Here is a 21,637-nt window from a genome sequence, read left to right on the forward strand (position 1 = left end):
CAAGAAACAATACATCCACTGCTTTCCCTTCATCCACAGAACCAGTAATCTCATCATAAAAGGCGATTAGATTAGTCAGGCATGACCTTCCCTTGGTGAATCCATGCTGACTGTTCCTGATCACTTTCCTCTCCTCTAAGTGCTTCAGGATTGATTCTTTGAGGACCTGCTCCATGATTTTTCCAGGGACTGAGGTGAGGCTGACTGGCCTGTAGTTCCCAGGATCCTCCTTCTTCCCTTTTTTAAAGATGGGCACTACATTAGCCTTTTTCCAGTCATCCGGGACTTCCCCCGTTCGCCACGAGTTTTCAAAGATAATGGCCAAGGGCTCTGCAATCACAGCCGCCAATTCCTTCAGCACTCTCGGATGCAATTCGTCCGGCCCCATGGACTTGTGCACGTCCAGCTTTTCTAAATAGTCCCTAACCACCTCTATCTCTACAGAGGGCTGGCCATCTCTTCCCCATTTTGTGTTGCCCAGCACAGCAGTGTGGGAGCTGACCTTGTTAGTGAAAACAGAGGCAAAAAAAGCATTGAGTACATTAGCTTTTTCCACATCCTCTGTCACTAGCTTGCCTCCCTCATTCAGTAAGGGGCCCACACTTTCCTTGGCTTTCTTCTTGTTGCCAACATACCTGAAGAAACCCTTCTTGTTACTCTTGACATCTCTTGCTAGCTGCAGCTCCAGGTGCGATTTGGCCCTCCTGATATCTTTCCTACATGCCGAGCAATATTTTTATACTCTTCCCTGGTCATATGTCCAACCTTCCACTTCTTGTAAGCTTCTTTTTTATGTTTAAGATCCGCTAGGATTTCACCATTAAGCCAAGCTGGTCGCCTGCCATATTTACTATTCTTTCGACTCATCGGGATGGTTTGTCCCTGTAACCTCAACAGGGATTCCTTGAAATACAGCCAGCTCTCCTGGACTCCCTTCCCTTTCATGTTAGTCCCCCAGGGGATCCTGGCCATCTGTTCCCTGAGGGAGTCAAAGTCTGCTTTCCTGAAGTCCAGGGTCCGTATCCTGCTGCTTACCTTTCTTCCCTGCGTCAGGATCCTGAACTCAACCAACTCATGGTCACTGCCTCCCAGATTCCCATCCACTTTTGCTTCCCCCACTAATTCTACCCGGTTTGTGAGCAGCAGGTCAAGAAAAGCGCTCCCCCTAGTTGGCTCCCCTAGCACTTGCACCAGGAAATTGTCCCCTACGCTTTCCAAAAACTTCCTGGATTGTCTATGCACCGCTGTATTGCTCTCCCAGCAGATATCAGGAAAATATGATATGCAAAAGCTGCCCCCCTATGAAACAGCATGTCCATGACGATAGCAAAGGAGTTGATTCAAATTTTCTCTAGGGTACGGATACCCAAAGAGATCTTGACAGATCAAGGAACCCCTATGTGTCAAAACTGATGAAGGATCTGTGTACGATGCTCCACATACAGGTCCTATAAAGCTCAGTCTACTGTCCACAGTCTGACGGTCTCATTGAATGCTTTAATAGGACACTGAAGAACATGTTATGAAAAGTGGTGGGCAGGGACAGGAAAATTGGGATACTTTACTACCTTACCTAATGTTTGCAAGAAGGAAAGTTTCCCAGATTTCCACAGTGTTCCCCCTTCGAGCTGCTATATGGTGGTCATCCCCATGGCATAGAGGACATTGCCAAGGAGGGCTGGGAAGAACAGCTTAACCAGGGGAGAAATACAGTCATAGAATATTAGAATTGGAAGAGACCTCAGGAGGTCATCTAGTCCAATCCCCAGCTCAAAGCAGGGCCAACAGCAACTAAATCATCCCAGGCAGGGCTTTGTCAAACCAGGCCTTAAAAACCTCTAAGGAAGGAGATTCCACCACCTCCCTAGGTAACCCATTCCTGTGCTTCACCATCCTCCTGGTGAAATAGTGTTTCCTAATATCCAACCTAGACCTCCCCCAGTGCAACTTGAGATCATTGCTCCTTGTTCTGTCAAGTGCCATCACTGAGAACAGCTGAGCTTCATTCTCTTTGGAGCCCCCCTTCATGTAGTTGAAGGCTGCTATCAAATCCCCCCTCCCCCTTCTCTTCTGCTGACTAAATAAGCCCAGTTCCCTCAGCCTCTCCTCGTAAGTCATGTGCCCCAGGTTAACCATGGCCTCTGTAATTCCCACATCCAAGAGAGTTGGCTTTAGATAGCAAGTCCCTTGAGGAGTTGGATATTTTTCCATTCAGCCAGGCACATTTGTGGTTTCTGCAGCACAGGAAAGTTTTCACTCTCTACTGCCTCATTCAGCACTAAGGGACTGAGAACCAAAGAGGCTGGTTCTCTGTGTAGAAGTCTTAAATACAAGCTACCCTGCAAAGGAGCAAAGTGTGATTTCCTCACCTGGGATAAATTCCTCTGGACCAGTTGCAGGCTAAGGGATGATAAATGACAAAACATGCCTTATAGGCTGCACCTAGGGATTACTGGCAGTACAGCTCATAGACTGTAAAGCCAGAAGGGACCATCATGATCATCTAGTCTGACATCTTCCACATTGCAGGCCACAGAACCTCACCCATCCATTCTTGTAATAGACCCATAACCTTTGGCTGAGTTACTGAAGTCATCATATCATGATTAAAGACTTCAAGTTAGAGAATTCACCATTTATAGTAGCTTAAACCTTCAAGTGACCTGAACCCCACACTACAGAGGAAGGTGAAAAACCCCTAGCGGGTCTGCCAACCTGACCCAAGGTAAAATTCTTTCCCAACCACAAAAATAACATGACAGATTATGTTGCATAAGATTAAGATATGTGAAAAGTGTCCTACTATACAACTCTGTTTTAAAAAATACCATGGAAAACCTAGGTAAATAAATAGTGTTTGTACTTTCCTATACATGTGACATATGTCTGGAAGTTACACTTCAGCAATGAGAGAGACATTTAAAAAAAAAAAAAAAAGAAAATCAGTTTAGTGGGTTAAAAAAAGGTGTATCTGAGTACAGCACCTTTAGAACAACAACTGTGACACCCAAGTACTTTTAATATCTCCTATGCAATAGTTATACCATCCATTAAACAATGAAACTTACTCTTAAGTATATATAAAATATAATGAAATACTATGTTTTTGAGGGAACTGAATCAAATCAACTAGGTGCAATAAAATTTTAGGAAATATCATATTATGATAACCATTCTGCCCATGTATGTTTACTATATAAATATACATAAGTGAATAGACAAAATTTTTGTACACAATTGTAAAGTTAATGGAAAGGTGGTCCAGTGACATTACACACACACACGTGCAAAGTTTTCCAAACTTGTGTGCATCAAATTCCTAAAATTAAATTTAGTCAAGTAAATAAAAGTAGCCTGATTTTCAGAGGTGCTGGGCATTTCCAAATCCCACTGAAGTCAGCAGTATCTTTGAAAATAAGAAAGCATGCACTACACATCAATTTGAGACTAACAAAATATATATAATCTCTGGAAAAACAGTCTATTACCACAATATCTGATGACACGTCAATTACTCTCACTATTGAAGAAGCACTGACATTAATCTGAGAATGTTTTTATTGCAATCAATATAGGGGGCGGGGAGAGTGTCAACTCCTATAAGGCAAAAATAAGGGTTGATTTTTCTATTTTAAATAACCACAATCTAATTGCAACTCCCTAAATTCTGGGAGTAAACAGGTAGTTAAAACATTCTGCATCCAAGTTTGTGTGAAAGATTCTCTTTCATCACTACCACAATTTAAGAATTTTCTCATTTAATTATAATTTAGCTGTATTTATTTAAAGAAGTCAAATTAAAAGGTAAAGACAATCTGTTTCCATACTAATCTATCTCAAATTCCCCAGGCAACTGTTCTAATTGAAGTACAGTAGCCAAATAAATCCTATTATTTAGGTCAATGTCTGGGAGTTTATTGATGTTGTTGTTAAAACATTTATCATGTTGGGAAATCTATTTGCAGGAAGAATCCTTGGAATATAAATTTTAAAAATGCTATTGATTGCAAAACAAAAAAAAATCTACACAATTTTCCTCATACCACATGTACAATTAACACTTTAATTGCAATGTAAATAATTGGCTAATTAATCATAGCCATGACAGATACCATATAACAGTCTTCATGGCTGCAATTAGTGGTTTGCCAAGAGTTCCAAACAATAGAAGATCAGAATTAGGTTAGTGGCAATAAAAGATTGCAGGGCTGCATTGAGATCGTTAGGCCTTTAATGCAGCATGTGCCAAGAAATTTACCTCAACTGTCATGTACTAGCTCCAAGGAGCACTTTTTTCCTTTAAAAAGAATATTCTGGCCAAAGTATCCCAGAAGCAGTCTGCTGATTCCCCAGAAGAGGGCTCTATGGCTAGAGGTCAGACTCTGCACTGGCTGCTGAACCTCACCTTGGGTTCATCATGGAACTCGCATCACTGCTTTCTCTTTCCTATCCTTTTCTTTTCACTTTTCACTTTTAATCCATTCAGTTTCACTCCATAATCCCCCTCATGGGAAAATGCTGCAGGATGAAGTCCTTCTGCAGTGCAGGGTTGAAGGCATTCTCTACACATACCGTAGGGTTCTCTTCACCAGAATAAAAGATGTGTTGAGCAGGTGCTTTTCCCAGCCTGCTCCTAAAAGTCCACACCCACACAGGGGAGTCAAAACTTTCCCTTTTGGAGTTGCTTCATTATCAGAAATTAATTATAAAAATCAGTTCATACAGGTCCCCCAGACTTGTACCTTAGGGCTGCTGAATCACAACCTATGCCATCTCTCCAGAGCCACTCTTGCCTTCCTTGTACCCAGGTAGTGGAAGTCACCTCTGCGAAACAGCAGAACCCACAGAACTCTTTCCCTGCAAGATCAGTATTTGCTCACAGGGTCAGATGTTTTAGTCAAATGCAACCCCTAAGGATGGAGATTCCACCACCTCCCTAGGTAAACCATCCCAGTGCTTCACCACCCTCCTGGGGAAATAGTGTTTCCTAATATCCAACCTAAACCTCCCCCACTGCAACTTGAGACCATTGCTGCTGCTTCTGTCTTCTGCCTACGAGAACAGCCAAGCTCCATCCTCTTTGGAACTCCTTCAGGTAGTTGAAGACTGCTATCAAATCCCCCCTCACTCTTCTCTTCTGCAGAACCCCATTTTTCTCAGCCTCTCCTTGTTAGTCATGTGCCCCAGCCCCCTAATCATTTTTGTTGCCCTCCGCTGGACCTTCTCCAATATGTCCACATCCCTTCTGTAGTGGGGAGACCAAAACTGGATACAGTACTCTAGGTGTGGCCTCACCAGTGCCGAATAGAGGGAAATAATCACTTCCCTCAATCTACTGGCAATGCTTCTACTAATGCAGCCCAATATGCCGTTGCCCTTCTTGGCAACAAGGACACACTGCTGACTCATATCCAGCTTCTTGTCCACTAATCCCCAGGTCCTTTTCTGCAGAACTGCTGCTTAGCCAGTCGGTCCCCAACCTGTAGCAGTTCATGGGATTCTTCCTTCCTAAGTGCAGGACTCTGCACTTGTCCTTGTTGAACCTCATCAGATTTCTTTTGGCCCAATCCTCCAATTTGTTGAGGTCACTCTGGACCCTATCCCTACCCTCCAGCGTATCTGTCTCTCCCCCCAGCTTAGTGTCATCTGTGAACTGGCTGAGGGTGCAATTCATCCCATCATCCAGATCATTGATAAAGATGTTGAACAAAACTGGCCCCAGGACCTGGGGCACTCCGCTTGATAGCGGCTGCCAACTAGACATCGAGCCGTTGATCACTACCCGTTGAGCCCAACAACCTAGCCAGCTTTCTATCCACCTTATAGTCCATTCATCCAATCCATACTTCTTTAACTTGCTGGCGAGAACACTGTGGGAAACCGTATCAAAAGCTTTGTTAAAGTCAAGATACATCACATCTGCCACTTTCCCCATATCCACAGAGCCAGTTATCTCATCATAGAAGGCAATCAGGTTGGTCAGGCATGACTTGCCCTTGGTGAATCCATGTTGACTGTTCCTGATCACCTTCCTCTCCTCCAAATGCTTCAAAATGGTTTCCTTGAGCACCTGCTCCATGATTTTGTCAGGGACTGAAGTGAGGCTGTAGTTCCCTGGTTTCTTTCTTCCCTTTTTTAAAATATGGGCACTATATTTGCCTTTTTCCAATCATCCGGGATCTCCCCCGATCACCACAAATTTTCAAAAATAATGGCCAATGGCTCTGCAATCACATCAGCCAACACCCTCGGGTGCATTAGATCTGGACCCATGGACTTGTGTATGTCCAGCTTTTCTAAATAGTCTTTAACCTGTTCTTTCACCACTGAGGGCTGCTCACCTCCTCCCCATACTGTGTTGCCCAGTGCAGCAGTCTGTGACCTGACCTTGTCTGTGAAGACCAAGGCAAAAAAAGTTGAGTACTTCAGCTTTTTCTACATCATCTGTCACTAGGTTGCCTCCTCCATTCAGTAAGGGGCCCACACTTTCCCTGATCACGTTCTTGGTGCTAACATATCTGTAGAAAACCTTCTTGTTACCCTTCACATCCCTTGCTAGCTGCAACTCCAGTTGTGCCTTGGCCTTCCTGATTACAGCCCTGCATGCTCTAGCAATATTTTTAAACTCCTCCCTAGTCATCCGTCCAAATTTCCACTTCTTATAAGATTCCTTTTTGAGTTAAGCTCACCAAAGATTTCACTGTTAAGCCAAGCTGGTCGATTGCCATATTTGCTATTCTTTCTGCACATCGGAATGGCTTGTTCCTGTGCCCTCAATAAGGCTTCTTTAAAATACAGTCAGCTCTTCTGGATTCCTTTTCCCCTCATATTAGCCTCCCTGGGATCCTGCCCATCAGTTCCCTAACAGAGTCAAAGTCTGCTTTTTCTGTCTAGGGTCTATATTTTACTACTCTTTTCTTCCTTTTATGAGGATCCTGAACTCAACATCTCATGGTCGCTGCTGCCTAGGTTACCACCCACTTCGGTTTCCCCTACCAATTCTTCCCTGTTTGTAAGCAGCAGGTCAAGAGGAGCACGGCCCCTAGTTGGTTCCTCCAGCACGTCATTGATTATGTGATGTAGATGCAGGACTAAATAGCCCAAGTCACCCCCAACTTGTGGGAACACCTGGAAAGAGTAAAGGAGGCTCGACAGATCTATTATAATCACCAAGCAAAGGTTCAGAAATTCTGGACAGGAGATCGGATAATGGTGCTAGTACCCAGAGCTGAAAGCAAGCTCCTGACCAGATGGCAGGGGCCCTATGAAGTAATAGAAGCCATCGGGGAGGTTGACGAAAAGATTTTACAACCCGATTGCCAGAAGCAGGAGCAGATCTACCACATCAACATATTGAAACCCTGTCAAGACAGAGAAGCTTATGTGGGCGCCTTAAAGACACCACCTCAAGAAAATAAACTTCAGGGACAGGTGAGAATATCCATGGAATTGACCCCTGGACAATGTGCGGAAGTCATCAAAATGACTGAATGTACTAGATCCATTGTTTTCCTTCCTGTAGTCTTACAGAGCCTTTTAGAAATCAGTTAACCCTAATGCTACCTATAGCCATCACCCACTCCTAAACCATTGGAAGTTCCAGCAATATGAATAAAGTAATACAGATAACTCCTTCATTCTTCACAGGGGACATTTTATTTTTGTTATGACAGTCATTACTACAGTACACACCACCTATTAAACACTAAGGCTAGTCCTCATGGCACTTATGAAGTAGGGAAGTATCACTATCCTCACTTAACAGATGAGAGACTGAGGCACAGAAAAAATTAGTTACTCGCCAGGGTCACATTGGGAATCTCTGGCAGAGCTGGGAATTTGAACTCTGATTTCCTGAGTCCCAGTCCACTGTTGTGGTTAAGGCACTGTCTTTCCATTTGCTAGGAGTTGAGGGAACTAGAAATTGTTAGCAGCAGATCTAGTGTACAGCTCCACATGCTGTCTGGAAATTTAACATAACTATAACATATTCTAAGATATCGAAACAACTGTTTGAAGCTCAGAAACTAGATGCTGTGGAAAAGAAGATGACTTTTAAAAGGTCCTCAATCCTTTCCAGGGAGCTATTTTAAGAACCCCAATTTCATTTATAGATCTCTCTCTGTATCACATTGAACCTCTGTCTGATTGTTGTTTTTTATATAAACACACCCCACAGACCACCCCAGATAGAACAATTCATTGGCACATATTACAGCAAGTAATGGTCGTTACAGAAAGGAAAAGTGAATTACCACTTCTAGACTTCTTTCCTTCTTGAGAACTGGAGCACTTATCTTGCCATATGCAAATAGTTTATTAATGCCTTTTACCATAATTACAGGGGAAAAGCTAAAATCCTTAGCAAGGACCTATACACATGCAGTTTTTCTATAGAATATAGCTACATGTACATGTTGGATGGTGATCAGTGAATACGGCAGAGGTGCAATATTTAGTTCTATGCTCATGAGAACAAAAGTAAAGGGAAAAGGTGGGGATGCTACAATTGCTATCAGTCAACTAAAAATTAAAAATAACTAACTTTGCCTTTTCTGCTGCATATCACTGTATTCAAGCCTATCTCCTGTCTTTCATTGCATGCTGTTCAGCCTCTAGAGCAGAAGTGGGCAAACTTTTTGGCCCAAGGGCCACATCGGGGTTGCACAACTGTATGGCAGGCCGGGTAGGGAAGGCTGTCTCCCCCCCAACAGCTTGGCCCCCTATCTGCCCCTTCCCACTTCCTGCCCCCTGACTGCCCCCCTCAGAACCTCTGACCCATCCAACCCCTGCCTTCTTGTCCCCTGACTGCCCCCTCCCGGGACCCCCTGCCCCTAACCACCTCCTGGGACCCCACCCCTATCTAATCCCCACTGTCCCCTGACTGCCCCAACCCCCGTCCACACCCCTGCCCCCTGATAGGCCCCCCGGGACTCCCATGCCTATCAAACCTCTGCCCCACTCCCTGTCCTCTGACCGCCTCCCCCAAGAACCTCCACCCTATCCAGCTGCTTCCTGTCCCATGACTACCCCCCCAGGACCCCCTGCCCCTTATCCAACCCTCCTGTTCCCCGTCCCCTTACCATGCTACTCAGAGCAGCAGGAACTCTCAGCCCAGCCAGAGCCAGCCACGCCGCCGCGCTGCCCAGCAGGAGTGGTGGGCCAGAGTGTTGGTGGCGCGGCAAGGTGAGGCTGCGGGGGAGGGAAGATAGCGGAGAGGGGCCGGTACCACAGAATATCTGGGGGTATCCTGTTGTTGTTCCTGTATTAGTGGCTTTTTTTTCAAGTTTAGCTTTGTCATACTTCAAGGACCCATGTATATTGGCACTCTTGGGAATAGCACCTACTGTTACTTAAAGCCTACAGCCTCATAAGATGGGTTCATTGGGAAGCACACAAGTGCTCTCTTGCAGTGGAGAATGTTCAGTGCCCAAGTCTGTATAAGGAAGTTCAGTTTCCCAACCTTTCCCGAGTTCCTTTCTCCTGAATTTCAGAGTCCAAGGTTGTATAGAGCTAACTTAACAAATTTCCATTTCAGGGCTCTTTGACAGTCCCCCAGGGTCAGATGATGCGAAGCTCATTGACATATTTTACCCTGGAGATCAGCAGTCTGTGACATTTGGAACCAAATCCCGGGTAGGGATGGGAGGAATGGAGGCCAAGGTAGGAGAAGCTTGAAGCCTGTGCTGCTTTGTTCTTCATAGGAAGAAATCAATGTTCTGCAATGGTATGAGGTTCCATTTACCTTTCTCCTGAGCCCTGTTTTAGGCCCATTTGAATAAAAATGTACTTTATACTTTTCTCTTGCATCACATATTGAATTTGACCAGTTACATCTGCCTCCTTCCTGTTTTGATACATGTTGCCTGCTCCTAAAGGAGGAGATTGGAAGTATCTAGGTTACTTCTCCACTCTGAACAGATGTGGGGACCTGCATGCAAGACCCCCTAAGCTTATTCTTACTAGCTTAGGTTAAAACTTTCCCAAGATACAAACTTTGCTTGTCCTTGAACCGTATGCTGCCACCACCAAGCATTTTAAACAAAGAACAGGGAAAGAGCCCACTTGGAGACGTCTTCCTCCAAAATATACCCGCAAGCCCTACACCCCCTTTCCTGGGGAAGGCTTGATAAGAAACCTCACCAATTTGTACAGGTGAACACAGACCCAAACCCTTGGATCTTAAGAACAATGAAAAATCAATCAGGTTATTAAAAGAAGAATTTTAATTAAAGAAAAGGTAAAAGAATCACCTCGGTAAAATCAGGATGGTAAATACCTTACAGAGTAATCAGATTCAAAACATAGAGAATTCCTCTAGGCAAAACCTTAAGTTACAAAAAGACACAAAAACAGGAATATACATTTCATCTAGCAAATCTTATTTTACCAGCCATTAAACAAAAAGAAATCTAATGCATTTCTAGCTAGATTACTTACTAACTTAACAGAAGTTCTGAGGCTGTCTTCCTGATCTGTTCCTGGCAAAAGCATCACACAGACAGACCAACCCTTTGTTCTCCCCCCCTCCAGATTTGAAAGTGTCTTGTCCTCTCGGTGGTCATTTGGGTCAGGTGCCGGCTAGGTTACATTAGCTTCTTAACCCTTTACAGATGAAAGGGTTTTGCCTCTGGCCAGGAGGGATTTTATAGCACTGTATACAGAAAGGTGGTTACCCTTCCCTTAATATTTATGACAGGGAGTTTAGTCCTCTGTATACCTATTTATATTCTATTACAGAAGGTTTAAATACCCACCCACGCATCTACCCCTTTCCCTTGGTGGGGGTGGGAGGCAACTCCTGAGCCTTCTGCTCGCCTTCCCCCCCCCCCCCACAGGAGATAAGTGGATTGCAGGATCCTTGTTTTTTTGTTTCTAAGTGCCATACACATATGACACTCAAATATCCATTACTATGAATGCATGAGTGTGGTGGATTTCATGAGACATCTAGACAAACTTTGAATGACTGCTGAAAAGGAGTCCATTGTTATGGTTTATATTAATACCAATTACTTAATTAGGTGTTAGGGAGATTTCCTAAAATCTGCAGTAAATGTTGATTATTAGGAAAAAGGCTCAAGTCCAATGCCTCTACAGTACCATTATCTAAAATGGTTTTAGTTCCATATGAAGGGCTGGCTAAATAAGGTGAACTTCAGAGTCTCAATGTATGAATGAAAAGATAGTATAAAGTGGAGGGTTTTAATGTTAATATAACACAAACTTTGGAGAGCTTATATAAAAATGAATTCCACCTCAACCAAAGGTGTCTATGTCTTCTTGCATAGAACTTAAACTAGGAGCTCAGAGAAAACTGTCAGGTGCAAAGGAGCACTCATTGTGTACAAGGGCACCTGTTGGGGATATCCTATTTTAAAAGGCAAGTCTGAATCTCCTGGTAAAGGATTGGATTTCAATTACACCTGAAATAATTAGATTAATTGAGATCAAAAGTATGTTCTGGAAAAGCTATATGGTGCCAGAGGAATGGGTTAAATAAAAGTAGACTTGTGATCAAAACAATACTATACATGTCTGTATATTAATGTGAGAATCTTAAAAATAAAAATAAGCAAACTAGACAGTTTAGAAGGTGGAAGAGGAAGTTGACATAATAGGCATATGTGGAATCCCCCAAGTCAAGGGGGCACTGTAGTTCTGGCCTGTAAATTATGCAGGAAAGTGGCAGAGGCAAGAAAGCAACCCTGTATCTGGAAGATTCCATAGAATAAGAGTTTCTTCAATGAGGAGGACCATACACCACAATCTGTAGGGATACAAATACCAAGTAATAATACAAATATATTGGTAGGGTTATGCTACTGGCCTTCTAATAAGGAAGGGAATGAGGGAGATTAGAGACAATTAAATATAATAAAGCAGTAATAGATGACTTAGATACCATATATGAATAGGGTAGATGTCGCAGTGAGATAAGGTTTCAGAGAGGCCATTTCTTGATACTTTTAAATGATTACCCTCTACAGTACATGAGGAGAGACTATTCTTGGCTAGTTCTAAGCAGCGTGCAGGAGCTGATAAAAGTAGTAATTATAATTGACCCATAATGTAATGTTGACCACTGTATAATTGAATTAAATGCTTGAGAGGGATCATAGAAAATCCAGCACTGTGACATTAACTTCAGAAAGGAAACTTAAAACAAAAAAATTGAGGAAGCACATCAAAAAGGTCTTAAAATCAAAAGTGAGGAAATTAAAGTCTTCAGACTTGGCATTGGAGCCCCCTGAGCAGAAAAGGAAGGAGGAAGGCAAGAAAAATGAAAACTTAGCCCTAGGGGGACAAACAGCATGAACTATAGCAGGTGAAACACGGGATAGAAATCAGAGTGCCACAAAGCATTTTGAATAGCAGTTACCAAAGGCATAGAAACAACAAGAAATTCTTTATATTGGAAGCAGGAGGCCCATGAGAGAATTGTTGGATCCTTTGGACTCCACTGAAGTACAGAAATCTATTAATATTTATTATCATTGTGCCTAGAGCCCAACCAAGAACCAGAATCCAATTGTTCTAGACAAACAGAATAGCAGTCATTGCCCCAAAAAGCTTGAAATCTAAATAGACTGCATCATTCTTTATCAGTGGGTGTTGAGATGAAATAAGGTTTTCAAAGATATGTTGCCCAGATATTAACTATCCAAGATTCCTGAAGGTGTTCAAGAATGAAGTGGCTGAGCTGTTCACAAATGTTCAATCTCTCATTAAAATAACGTACTCTCTGGAAAATAGTAAATTTTTGTCTTTGCCATTAAAAATTCACTAGCATCAATTCTGAGAATTAAATACCAATGATCCTCTTATTTGAACCAGGAAAATTGGTTGAAACTATCATTTGAAAAAATAGAATTATAAACACCTAAATCATGACATGATGGAGACAAGCCAGGGTAGCTTCAGCAAAGGAAAAGTATACCTCTTTAATCTACTAGAATACTTTAAGCATGGTAACAAAATAGTGGATGCAGGAGAAGTTGATAGACTTATCTGTATTTTCAAAAAGCCTTTGACAGAGTTTCTCACCGTAGACTGTTAAGGAAACTTAAACTACAGTCATGAGTTAGAAACTAGCCAAGGAACAGAATACAAAGCAGGAATAAATGACCTGGTTTCAAAATTAATTACTTAGATTGTGGTAGCTCCTATATGTTTCCAAACTTATTAAGAGCAGATGGCCCCTGCTTAAAATTTACAATCTAAAAGACCAAAGATAATCAAGATAGAGATGATTTCTAAGAATAGAGTTCAAGAGCCAAGAGAATGCTTGCTAGATATTGAGATTTTTCCCAGGACTAGCTTTATCCTCCCTTGTAGGTGAAGGCAGCTCTATGGGCCCTCCAAGGTGGCACCTCTGTAGTGATTGCAAATGGAACCCATCCAAAGATCTCTGGCCATGTCATCACAGACATTGTGGAGGGGAAAAAAGTTGGGACTTTTTTTTCAGAGGTAAAACCTGCAGGTAAGTTGGTATTTGGAATTTTGAGATGGGGATTGGGTGGAGGATGATAGAATGGGGTAGGCTTTCTGGAGGTAATGCTTGCTTTATAGCTGTAAGATAATTGGAAACATGTGCTTTGAGACCATTGGAATCAGACAATTTTAAAGTTGTTTGCAGTGTTGGTCCCAGGATATTAGAGAGTCTGGTCCTGAAGAAGAGTTTTGTGTAGTTTGAAATTCTGTCTCTCTCCCCAACAGGAATTGGTCCAGTAAAAGATACTACCTCATCCACCTTGTGTCTCTATTTGTAAAAGTTGATTCTTCTTTGAATGCTGGTCTCTGTGTATTTCACTGGATACACGTGCTCCGTGCAGCTGAGACCAGAAAATGCTAGCAAGTAGTGTCCCTTCTGCTTTTCTCATGTTCTGTGCCAAGAGTATAAGGGGCAGTGCAGACAGATACCACTCCAGTTCTTTCTTACCATTTCATGGTCTGAGTTGGAATCTCCAGTGTCTGGAACTGATCCTCTTCACCCTTTTTTTCCTGTAAATATTTCCAAGTTTTATATAGCTAGTTGCTATTGTTAGTGGTTTTTATAAGTTTAGATAGTAGTTAGAATCCCCGCCCTAGAGAATGCTCTGATTCCCCAACACAGAACTTAGATTATGCCCAGGCTTTAAAAATTGCATTTCCTGTCCCCACTCCTTTTTGGTTAGCAGCAACTGCCTGCACTGCCTCTGCTGCCTTAGAGAAGCTCTCATCTCTGCTAAATGCAGTATCTGCTGCTCCTTTCCCAGCTGAACATGTCAGGTTCAAGAACTCTGGCTTTGGAGACCCCAGTCAGGATGGGGGGGAACTAGGCCGAGAAGACGTCCTGTACATCAGCTTGAGACATGGAGATGTGCACCTCCTCGCTCAATGTCCGTTCAGGAGAGGGAACAACTAGAACAAAAGACCCTTCATTTGGGCCGCCTCACAAGAGTAAGAGGCACTCTCATAAGAGAAGGGATCCTTCCCTGACCAGGTTGGGTGATCCCTTGTGCTTAGGACACAAGGACTTAGGTCCTTCTAAGCCTTGTGTCCATGATCAGAAGGAACATAGGAATAAGACTCCTTCAGTACTGGCAAAATGTGCTTTGAGACCATAGTCATTGACACTGACTACAGTACCAACTAAGACTAAGCCCCAGAAGCTGAAGGACTGTGCACCATTGGTACTGAGAATGACCATGCAGTCAGAAGCTTCTTCGCTAGCAGTACCATCACAGCTCCTATAAGGAAACCCTGATTATTAAAAAGAAAAGGAGTACTTGTGGCACCTTAGAAACTAACAAACTTATTAGAGCATAAGCTTTCGTGAGCTACAGCTCAGTTCATCGGATGCATACAGTGGAAAATATAGTGGGGAGATTTTATATACGCAGAGAACATGAAACAAAAAACTCATTTTCTTTTTGCGAATACAGACTAACACAGCTGCTACTCTGAAAACTGGATACAATCAACTTAGGGTTGAATAAAGACTGGAAGTGGATGTGTCATTACACAAAGTAAAACTATTTCCTCTTGTTTGTTTCCCCTCCCACTGTTCTTGTAAAGTGCTGGAAATGGCCCACCTTGATTATCACTATAAAAGGTTCCTCCCCGCTCTCCTGCTGGTAATAGCTCACCTTTCCTGATCACTCTTGTTACAGTCTGTATGGTAACACCTATTGTTTCATGTTCTCTGTGTATATAAAATCTCCTCACTATATTTTCCACTGTATGCATCCAATGAAGTGAGCTGTAGCTCACGAAAGCTTATGCTCTAATAAATTTGTTAGTCTCTAAGGTGCCATGAGTACTCCTTTACTTTTTATGGATAAAGACTAACATGGCTGCTACTCTGAAAACTGATTAAGAGTCCCTTTGCAGTTTACACCAACCCCAGCAGCCTTCGGCAATGAGACGCAGCCTTCTAAGGCTCCAGTATCCTATGCCGCTCCAGAGAACATTTTCATCCTCCCAGACCTACAGTCTCCCCTATTGTCAGAACCAACATTCACCAGGGAGATAACATCAGGGTGAAGCTCCTCAGCCATAGCTCCCTGACATCTGTATCGATGACACCACCAATGGAACTGGACTCAATCTTATCTCCGGGAGAGTCGGATATACCAGTAAAACCATTGTTCCCTCCACCGAGGGAGTTCAGACAGGGTGTGGAAAGTCTCCCACTACTTCTCTCATCTGTCCTAGTGGGGACCCCCTCCTTGTGACCAATAGCACCCAATGCCTTGGGATCACCACAAATTGTTGATCCCTCATATTGGCCTTACTGGGAACTAAGGGACCTGTGGCATGGCACCTAATGTATGTGCAATCCAGTTAGGAGTCTTACCACCCCTTCCCTCCAGGAGGCCAACTGAAACCTATGAAAGAGGATGGAAGACTAACCAGATCTGCTGGTAATGACAGATATTTCATCTTCCTCGCCCAATGAGACGATTGCTCCTGCCGCTCTGTCTCCTTTGGACAACCACAGACAGTTCCAAGAGCTGCCTTGGAGAAGAGAAGAAGAGCTCCAAATCCCCTTAAAGGAGGTCCAGGATTCATTACACAAGCTCCTGGTCATCCTGTAGCCTATGGGATCTAGCTGATTAGCACTCGCACTTCAATGAGGCAATACTGGAACTGGCAAGACCTGTGTGGTGCAAATACCAGCTACCTGCGCTCCTACCCTCTAAGAAGGCTTAGGGAGTGGAGTTCTTCTTCTCCCACCCTGCCCTGAGCTCCCTTGTCATCTGAGCAGTCACAGAAAGGTCCAGATGATAATACCCAAGGGCCACCCCCATGGATAAGGAAGCCAAGTATTTAGACTTTATGGGGAGAAAGGTGTCTGCTTCAAGTTTAAAATTTCCAATTATCAGGCTCTCCTGGCCAAATGTTTTTGTTTTGTTTTTGTTTTTTTTAAATTCATTCTACATTCTAAAGACAAGTTACCCCAGGAGGTTAGAATCTTCCCACAGAAGATTCCTCAGATTTCAGTCACTATAGCAATTGCATCGCAGCACATCTCAGATGGGACAGTTCTACCATCTTCCTGTATCTAGACAACTGGCTTCTTACAGGCATGATATGTCCAGAAGTCATAGAATCATAGAATCATAGAATATCAGGGTTGGAAGGGACCCCAGAAGGTCATCTAGTCCAACCCCCTGCTCAAAGCAGGACCAAGTCCCAGTTAAATCATCCTAGCCAGGGCTGTGTCAAGCCTGACCTTAAAAACCTCTAAGGAAGGAGATTCCACCACCTCCCTAGGTAACGCATTCCAGTGTTTCACCACCCTCTTAGTGAAAAAGTTTTTCCTAATATCCAATCTAAACCTCCCCCATTGCAACTTGAGACCATTACTCCTCGTTCTGTCATCTGCTACCATTGAGAACAGTCTAGAGCCATCCTCTTTGAAACCCCCTTTCAGGTAGTTGAAAGCAGCTATCAAATCCCCCCTCATTCTTCTCTTCTGCAGACTAAACAATCCCAGCTCCCTCAGCCTCTCCTCATAAGTCATGTGCTCTAGACCCCTAATCATTTTTGTTGCCCTTCGCTGTACTCGGATGCTTTGTTTCCTAGCGTATCTTGGAATCTCTGAAACTGGAAACTGGAAAAGTCTATTCTGACTCAGACCCAGGCTATAGCTTTCATAGGAGAAACCTATGTTGGACTCATACTGGGAATGAGGGGCGATCAACAGGTTATCTCAAGTGCTTATATACAAATGCACAAAGCCTTGGAAACAAGCAGGGAGAACTGGAGGTCCTGGTGATGTCAAGGAATTATGACGTGATTGGAATAACAGAGACTTGGTGGGATAACTCACATGACTGGAGTACAGTCATGGATGGTTATAAACTGTTCAGGAAGGACAGGCAGGGCAGAAAAGGTGGGGGAGTAGCACTGTATGTAAGGGAGCAGTATGACTGCTCAGAGCTCCGGTACGAAACTGTGGAAAAACCTGAGTGTCTCTGGATTAAGTTTAGAAGTGTGTGCAACAAGAGTGATGTCATGGTGGGAGTCTGCTATAGACCACCGGACCAGGGGGATGAGGTGGATGAGGCTTTCTTCCAGCAACTCACGGAAGCTACTAGATCGCATGCCCTGATTCTCATGGGTGACTTTAATTTTCCTGATATCTGCTGGGAGAGCAATACAGCGGTGCATAGACAATCCAGGAAGTTTTTGGAAAGCGTAGGGGACAATTTCCTGGTGCAAGTGCTAGGGGAGCCAACTAGGGGGAGCGCTTTTCTTGACCTGCTGCTCACAAACCGGGTAGAATTAGTGGGGGAAGCAAAAGTGGATGGGAATCTGGGAGGCAGTGACCATGAGTTGGTTGAGTTCAGGATCCTGACGCAGGGAAGAAAGGTAAGCAGCAGGATACGGACCCTGGACTTCAGGAAAGCAGACTTTGACTCCCTCAGGGAACAGATGGCCAGGATCCCCTGGGGGACTAACATGAAAGGGAAGGGAGTCCAGGAGAGCTGGCTGTATTTCAAGGAATCCCTGTTGAGGTTACAGGGACAAACCATCCCGATGAGTCGAAAGAATAGTAAATATGGCAGGCGACCAGCTTGGCTTAATGGTGAAATCCTAGCGGATCTTAAACATAAAAAAGAAGCTTACAAGAAGTGGAAGGTTGGACATATGACCAGGGAAGAGTATAAAAATATTGCTCGGCATGTAGGAAAGATATCAGGAGGGCCAAATCGCACCTGGAGCTGCAGCTAGCAAGAGATGTCAAGAGTAACAAGAAGGGTTTCTTCAGGTATGTTGGCAACAAGAAGAAAGCCAAGGAAAGTGTGGGCCCCTTACTGAATGAGGGAGGCAAGCTAGTGACAGAGGATGTGGAAAAAGCTAATGTACTCAATGCTTTTTTTGCCTCTGTTTTCACTAACAAGGTCAGCTCCCAGACTGCTGTGCTGGGCATCACAAAATGGGGAAGAGATGGCCAGCCCTCCATAGAGATAGAGGTGGTTAGGGACTATTTAGAAAAGCTGGACGTGCACAAGTCCATGGGGCCGGACGAATTGCATCCGAGAGTGCTGAAGGAATTGGCGGCTGTGATTGCAGAGCCCTTGGCCATTATCTTTGAAAACTCGTGGCGAACGGGGGAAGTCCCGGATGACTGGAAAAAGGCTAATGTAGTGCCCATCTTTAAAAAAGGGAAGAAGGAGGATCCTGGGAACTACAGGCCAGTCAGCCTCACCTCAGTCCCTGGAAAAATCATGGAGCAGGTCCTCAAAGAATCAATCCTGAAGCACTTAGAGGAGAGGAAAGTGATCAGGAACAGTCAGCATGGATTCACCAAGGGAAGGTCATGCCTGACTAATCTAATCGCCTTTTATGATGAGATTACTGGTTCTGTGGATGAAGGGAAAGCAGTGGATGTATTGTTTCTTGACTTTAGCAAAGCTTTTGACACGGTCTCCCACAGCATTCTTGTCAGCAAGTTAAGGAAGTATGGGCCGGATGAATGCACTATAAGGTGGGTAGAAAGCTGGCTAGATTGTCGGGCTCAACGGGTAGTGATCAATGGCTCCATGTCTAGTTGGCAGCCGGTGTCAAGTGGAGTGCCCCAGGGGTCGGTCCTGGGGCCCGTTTTGTTCAATATCTTCATAAATGATCTGGAGGATGGTGTGGATTGCACTCTCAGCAAATTTGCGGATGATACTAAACTGGGAGGAGTGGTAGATACGCTGGAGGGGAGGGATAGGATACAGAAGGACCTAGACAAATTGGAGGATTGGGCCAAAAGAAATCTAATGAGGTTCAATAAGGATAAGTGCAGGGTCCTGCACTTAGGATGGAAGAATCCAATGCACCGCTACAGACTAGGGACCGAATGGCTCGGCAGCAGTTCTGCGGAAAAGGACCTAGGGGTGACAGTGGACGAGAAGCTGGATATGAGTCAGCAGTGTGCCCTTGTTGCCAAGAAGGCCAATGGCATTTTGGGATGTATAAGTAGGGGCATAGCGAGCAGATCGAGGGACGTGATCGTTCCCCTCTATTCGACACTGGTGAGGCCTCATCTGGAGTACTGTGTCCAGTTTTGGGCCCCACACTACAAGAAGGATGTGGATAAATTGGAAAGAGTACAGCGAAGGGCAACAAAAATGATTAGGGGTCTAGAGCACATGACTTATGAGGAGAGGCTGAGGGAGCTGGGATTGTTTAGTCTGCAGAAGAGAAGAATGAGGGGGGATTTGATAGCTGCTTTCAACTACCTGAAAGGGGGTTTCAAAAAGGATGGCTCTAGACTGTTCTCAATGGTAGCAGATGACAGAACGAGGAGTAATGGTCTCAAGTTGCAATGGGGGAGGTTTAGATTGGATATTAGGAAAAACTTTTTCACTAAGAGGGTGGTGAAACACTGGAATGCGTTACCTAGGGAGGTGGTAGAATCTCCTTCCTTAGAGGTTTTTAAGGTCAGGCTTGACAAAGCCCTGGCTAGGATGATTTAACTGGGACTTGGTCCTGCTTTGAGCAGGGGGTTGGACTAGATGACCTTCTGGGGTCCCTTCCAACCCTGATATTCTATGATTCTATGAACCTTAGACTCAGTCAGGGCAAAGGCATATTTGCCTATGTACAGATTCCAAGCCAAAAGCAAACTGATAGATCAGGTTATGCACAACCCTTGGACATGGTCTTAATTTGCCTTACTCTTTTTAGATCACGTGGTGTCATGTACTTGCATAATGCTGTTCACCAGTCTCCACCTCTGCTGCCTACAGGTTAGCTTCTAACAGTATATATACACGCCAAGAAAACATAGCATGTACACTGTAGTGACCATCCCCATCAAACTAAAAACTCTCTGACCGGGTGGAAAGACTCGGCACAAGTGTGCCTGGGCAGTCCTTTCCTATCCATCACACCCAACAGGAGAATAATCACAGACACCTCTTCATTAGGGTGGGTGATTCACTTGGACGATCACACAGCACAGGGCATTTGAATGCCCTTAGAAACCAGGATGCACATAAATCTTCTGGAACTCAGAGCAGTCTGAGAAGCATGCATGGGCATTTTTATCATTAATGCAGACTCATCATGTTCTCATCTCAGATAACCCAACAACTGTATTCTACATAAACAGGGACACTCAAGATCCATTCCCCTGAGTATAGAAATGGTCAGTTTATGAAACTGATGCATCTCCCAGGAACCCAGACCTCTTTGGCAGACAACTTCAGCAGTCAATTTGCTACTACCCGCAAGTGGGAGCGACACAGCTCAGTGGTGAACAGTATCTTCGCTCAGTGGGGAACACTTACTTGTTACCTGTTCAACTCCCAATCAAACAGGAGCTCGGGGCCAATCCTCAAGAGGTGATGGTCTCCTACTCCCTTGGACAGTCCATTTGAACTGTGCCTTTCCTCCTAGTGCTCTGCTTTCTCAAGTCCTGCAAAAGATTAGATAGGACTGAGCACAAGTCATTTTAATTGCGCCCAAATGGCCACGGTAGTTCTGGTTCCCTGGTCTTATGCATGTGTGACCATTATGATCATTTAGTCTGACCTTCTGCAGAATACAGACCATATACCTTCACCTAGTGATTAGCCTCTGTGTGGCTGAACTAGAACATACCTTTTAGAAAGACATTCAGCTTTGATTTAAGGGATTTCAGGTGGTGGTGAACTTGTCGTATTCCTTGGTGATTTGTTCCAACAGTTATCCTTACCATTTAAAACTTTATTTCCATTTTGAACTTTACTTACTACAACTTCCAGCCATTGCAGCATGTTTTCCCTTTGGCTGCTAGATTAATCTTCCGGATAGGAGCCCTCCCTATTTAACTAATAGACCATGATTTAAATTGCCTTTTCACCTTCTCGTCAATTAGCTAAATAGACTGAGCCCCTCAAGTTTCTCATCTTAAGGCATGTTTTCCAGAGCATGATTCATTTTGGGAGCTCTTCTCTGAAACTTCTGCAATATGGACACCAGAACTGGGCCCATTATTTTAATAGTCTTGCCAATGCTGTATAGAGAGGTAATAGAGTCTCCCAATCCTACTTCATATTCATAGAATCATAGAATAGATTCCAGGAGCACAGATGGTCTCCTTTGCCCCAACCCCCAGTCAATACTCTGCTTTGTTACATCTGATTAGGAATGATAGAGACTTGGCATAAGT

The 21,637-nt window shown here is 43.9% G+C and overlaps 1 protein-coding gene across 1 annotated transcript in view; it reads left to right on the top strand.

The window, feature by feature from the left end:
* Positions 1 to 21,637, top strand: part of ALDH18A1 (aldehyde dehydrogenase 18 family member A1) — a gene marked incomplete at its 3' end in the record, with an annotated part of 126,531 nt that overhangs the window by 71,843 nt on the left and 33,051 nt on the right. The window contains exons 8-9 of the mRNA XM_043518696.1: positions 9,539 to 9,663; positions 13,339 to 13,483. Of these exons, the coding sequence (XP_043374631.1) occupies positions 9,539 to 9,663; positions 13,339 to 13,483 (270 nt within the window). The remainder of the gene's footprint in view (positions 1 to 9,538; positions 9,664 to 13,338; positions 13,484 to 21,637) is intronic.

Source organism: Dermochelys coriacea, chromosome 7 (assembly GCF_009764565.3).
Source record: "Dermochelys coriacea isolate rDerCor1 chromosome 7, rDerCor1.pri.v4, whole genome shotgun sequence".
In the NCBI taxonomy this organism is placed as follows: Eukaryota; Metazoa; Chordata; order Testudines; family Dermochelyidae; genus Dermochelys; species Dermochelys coriacea.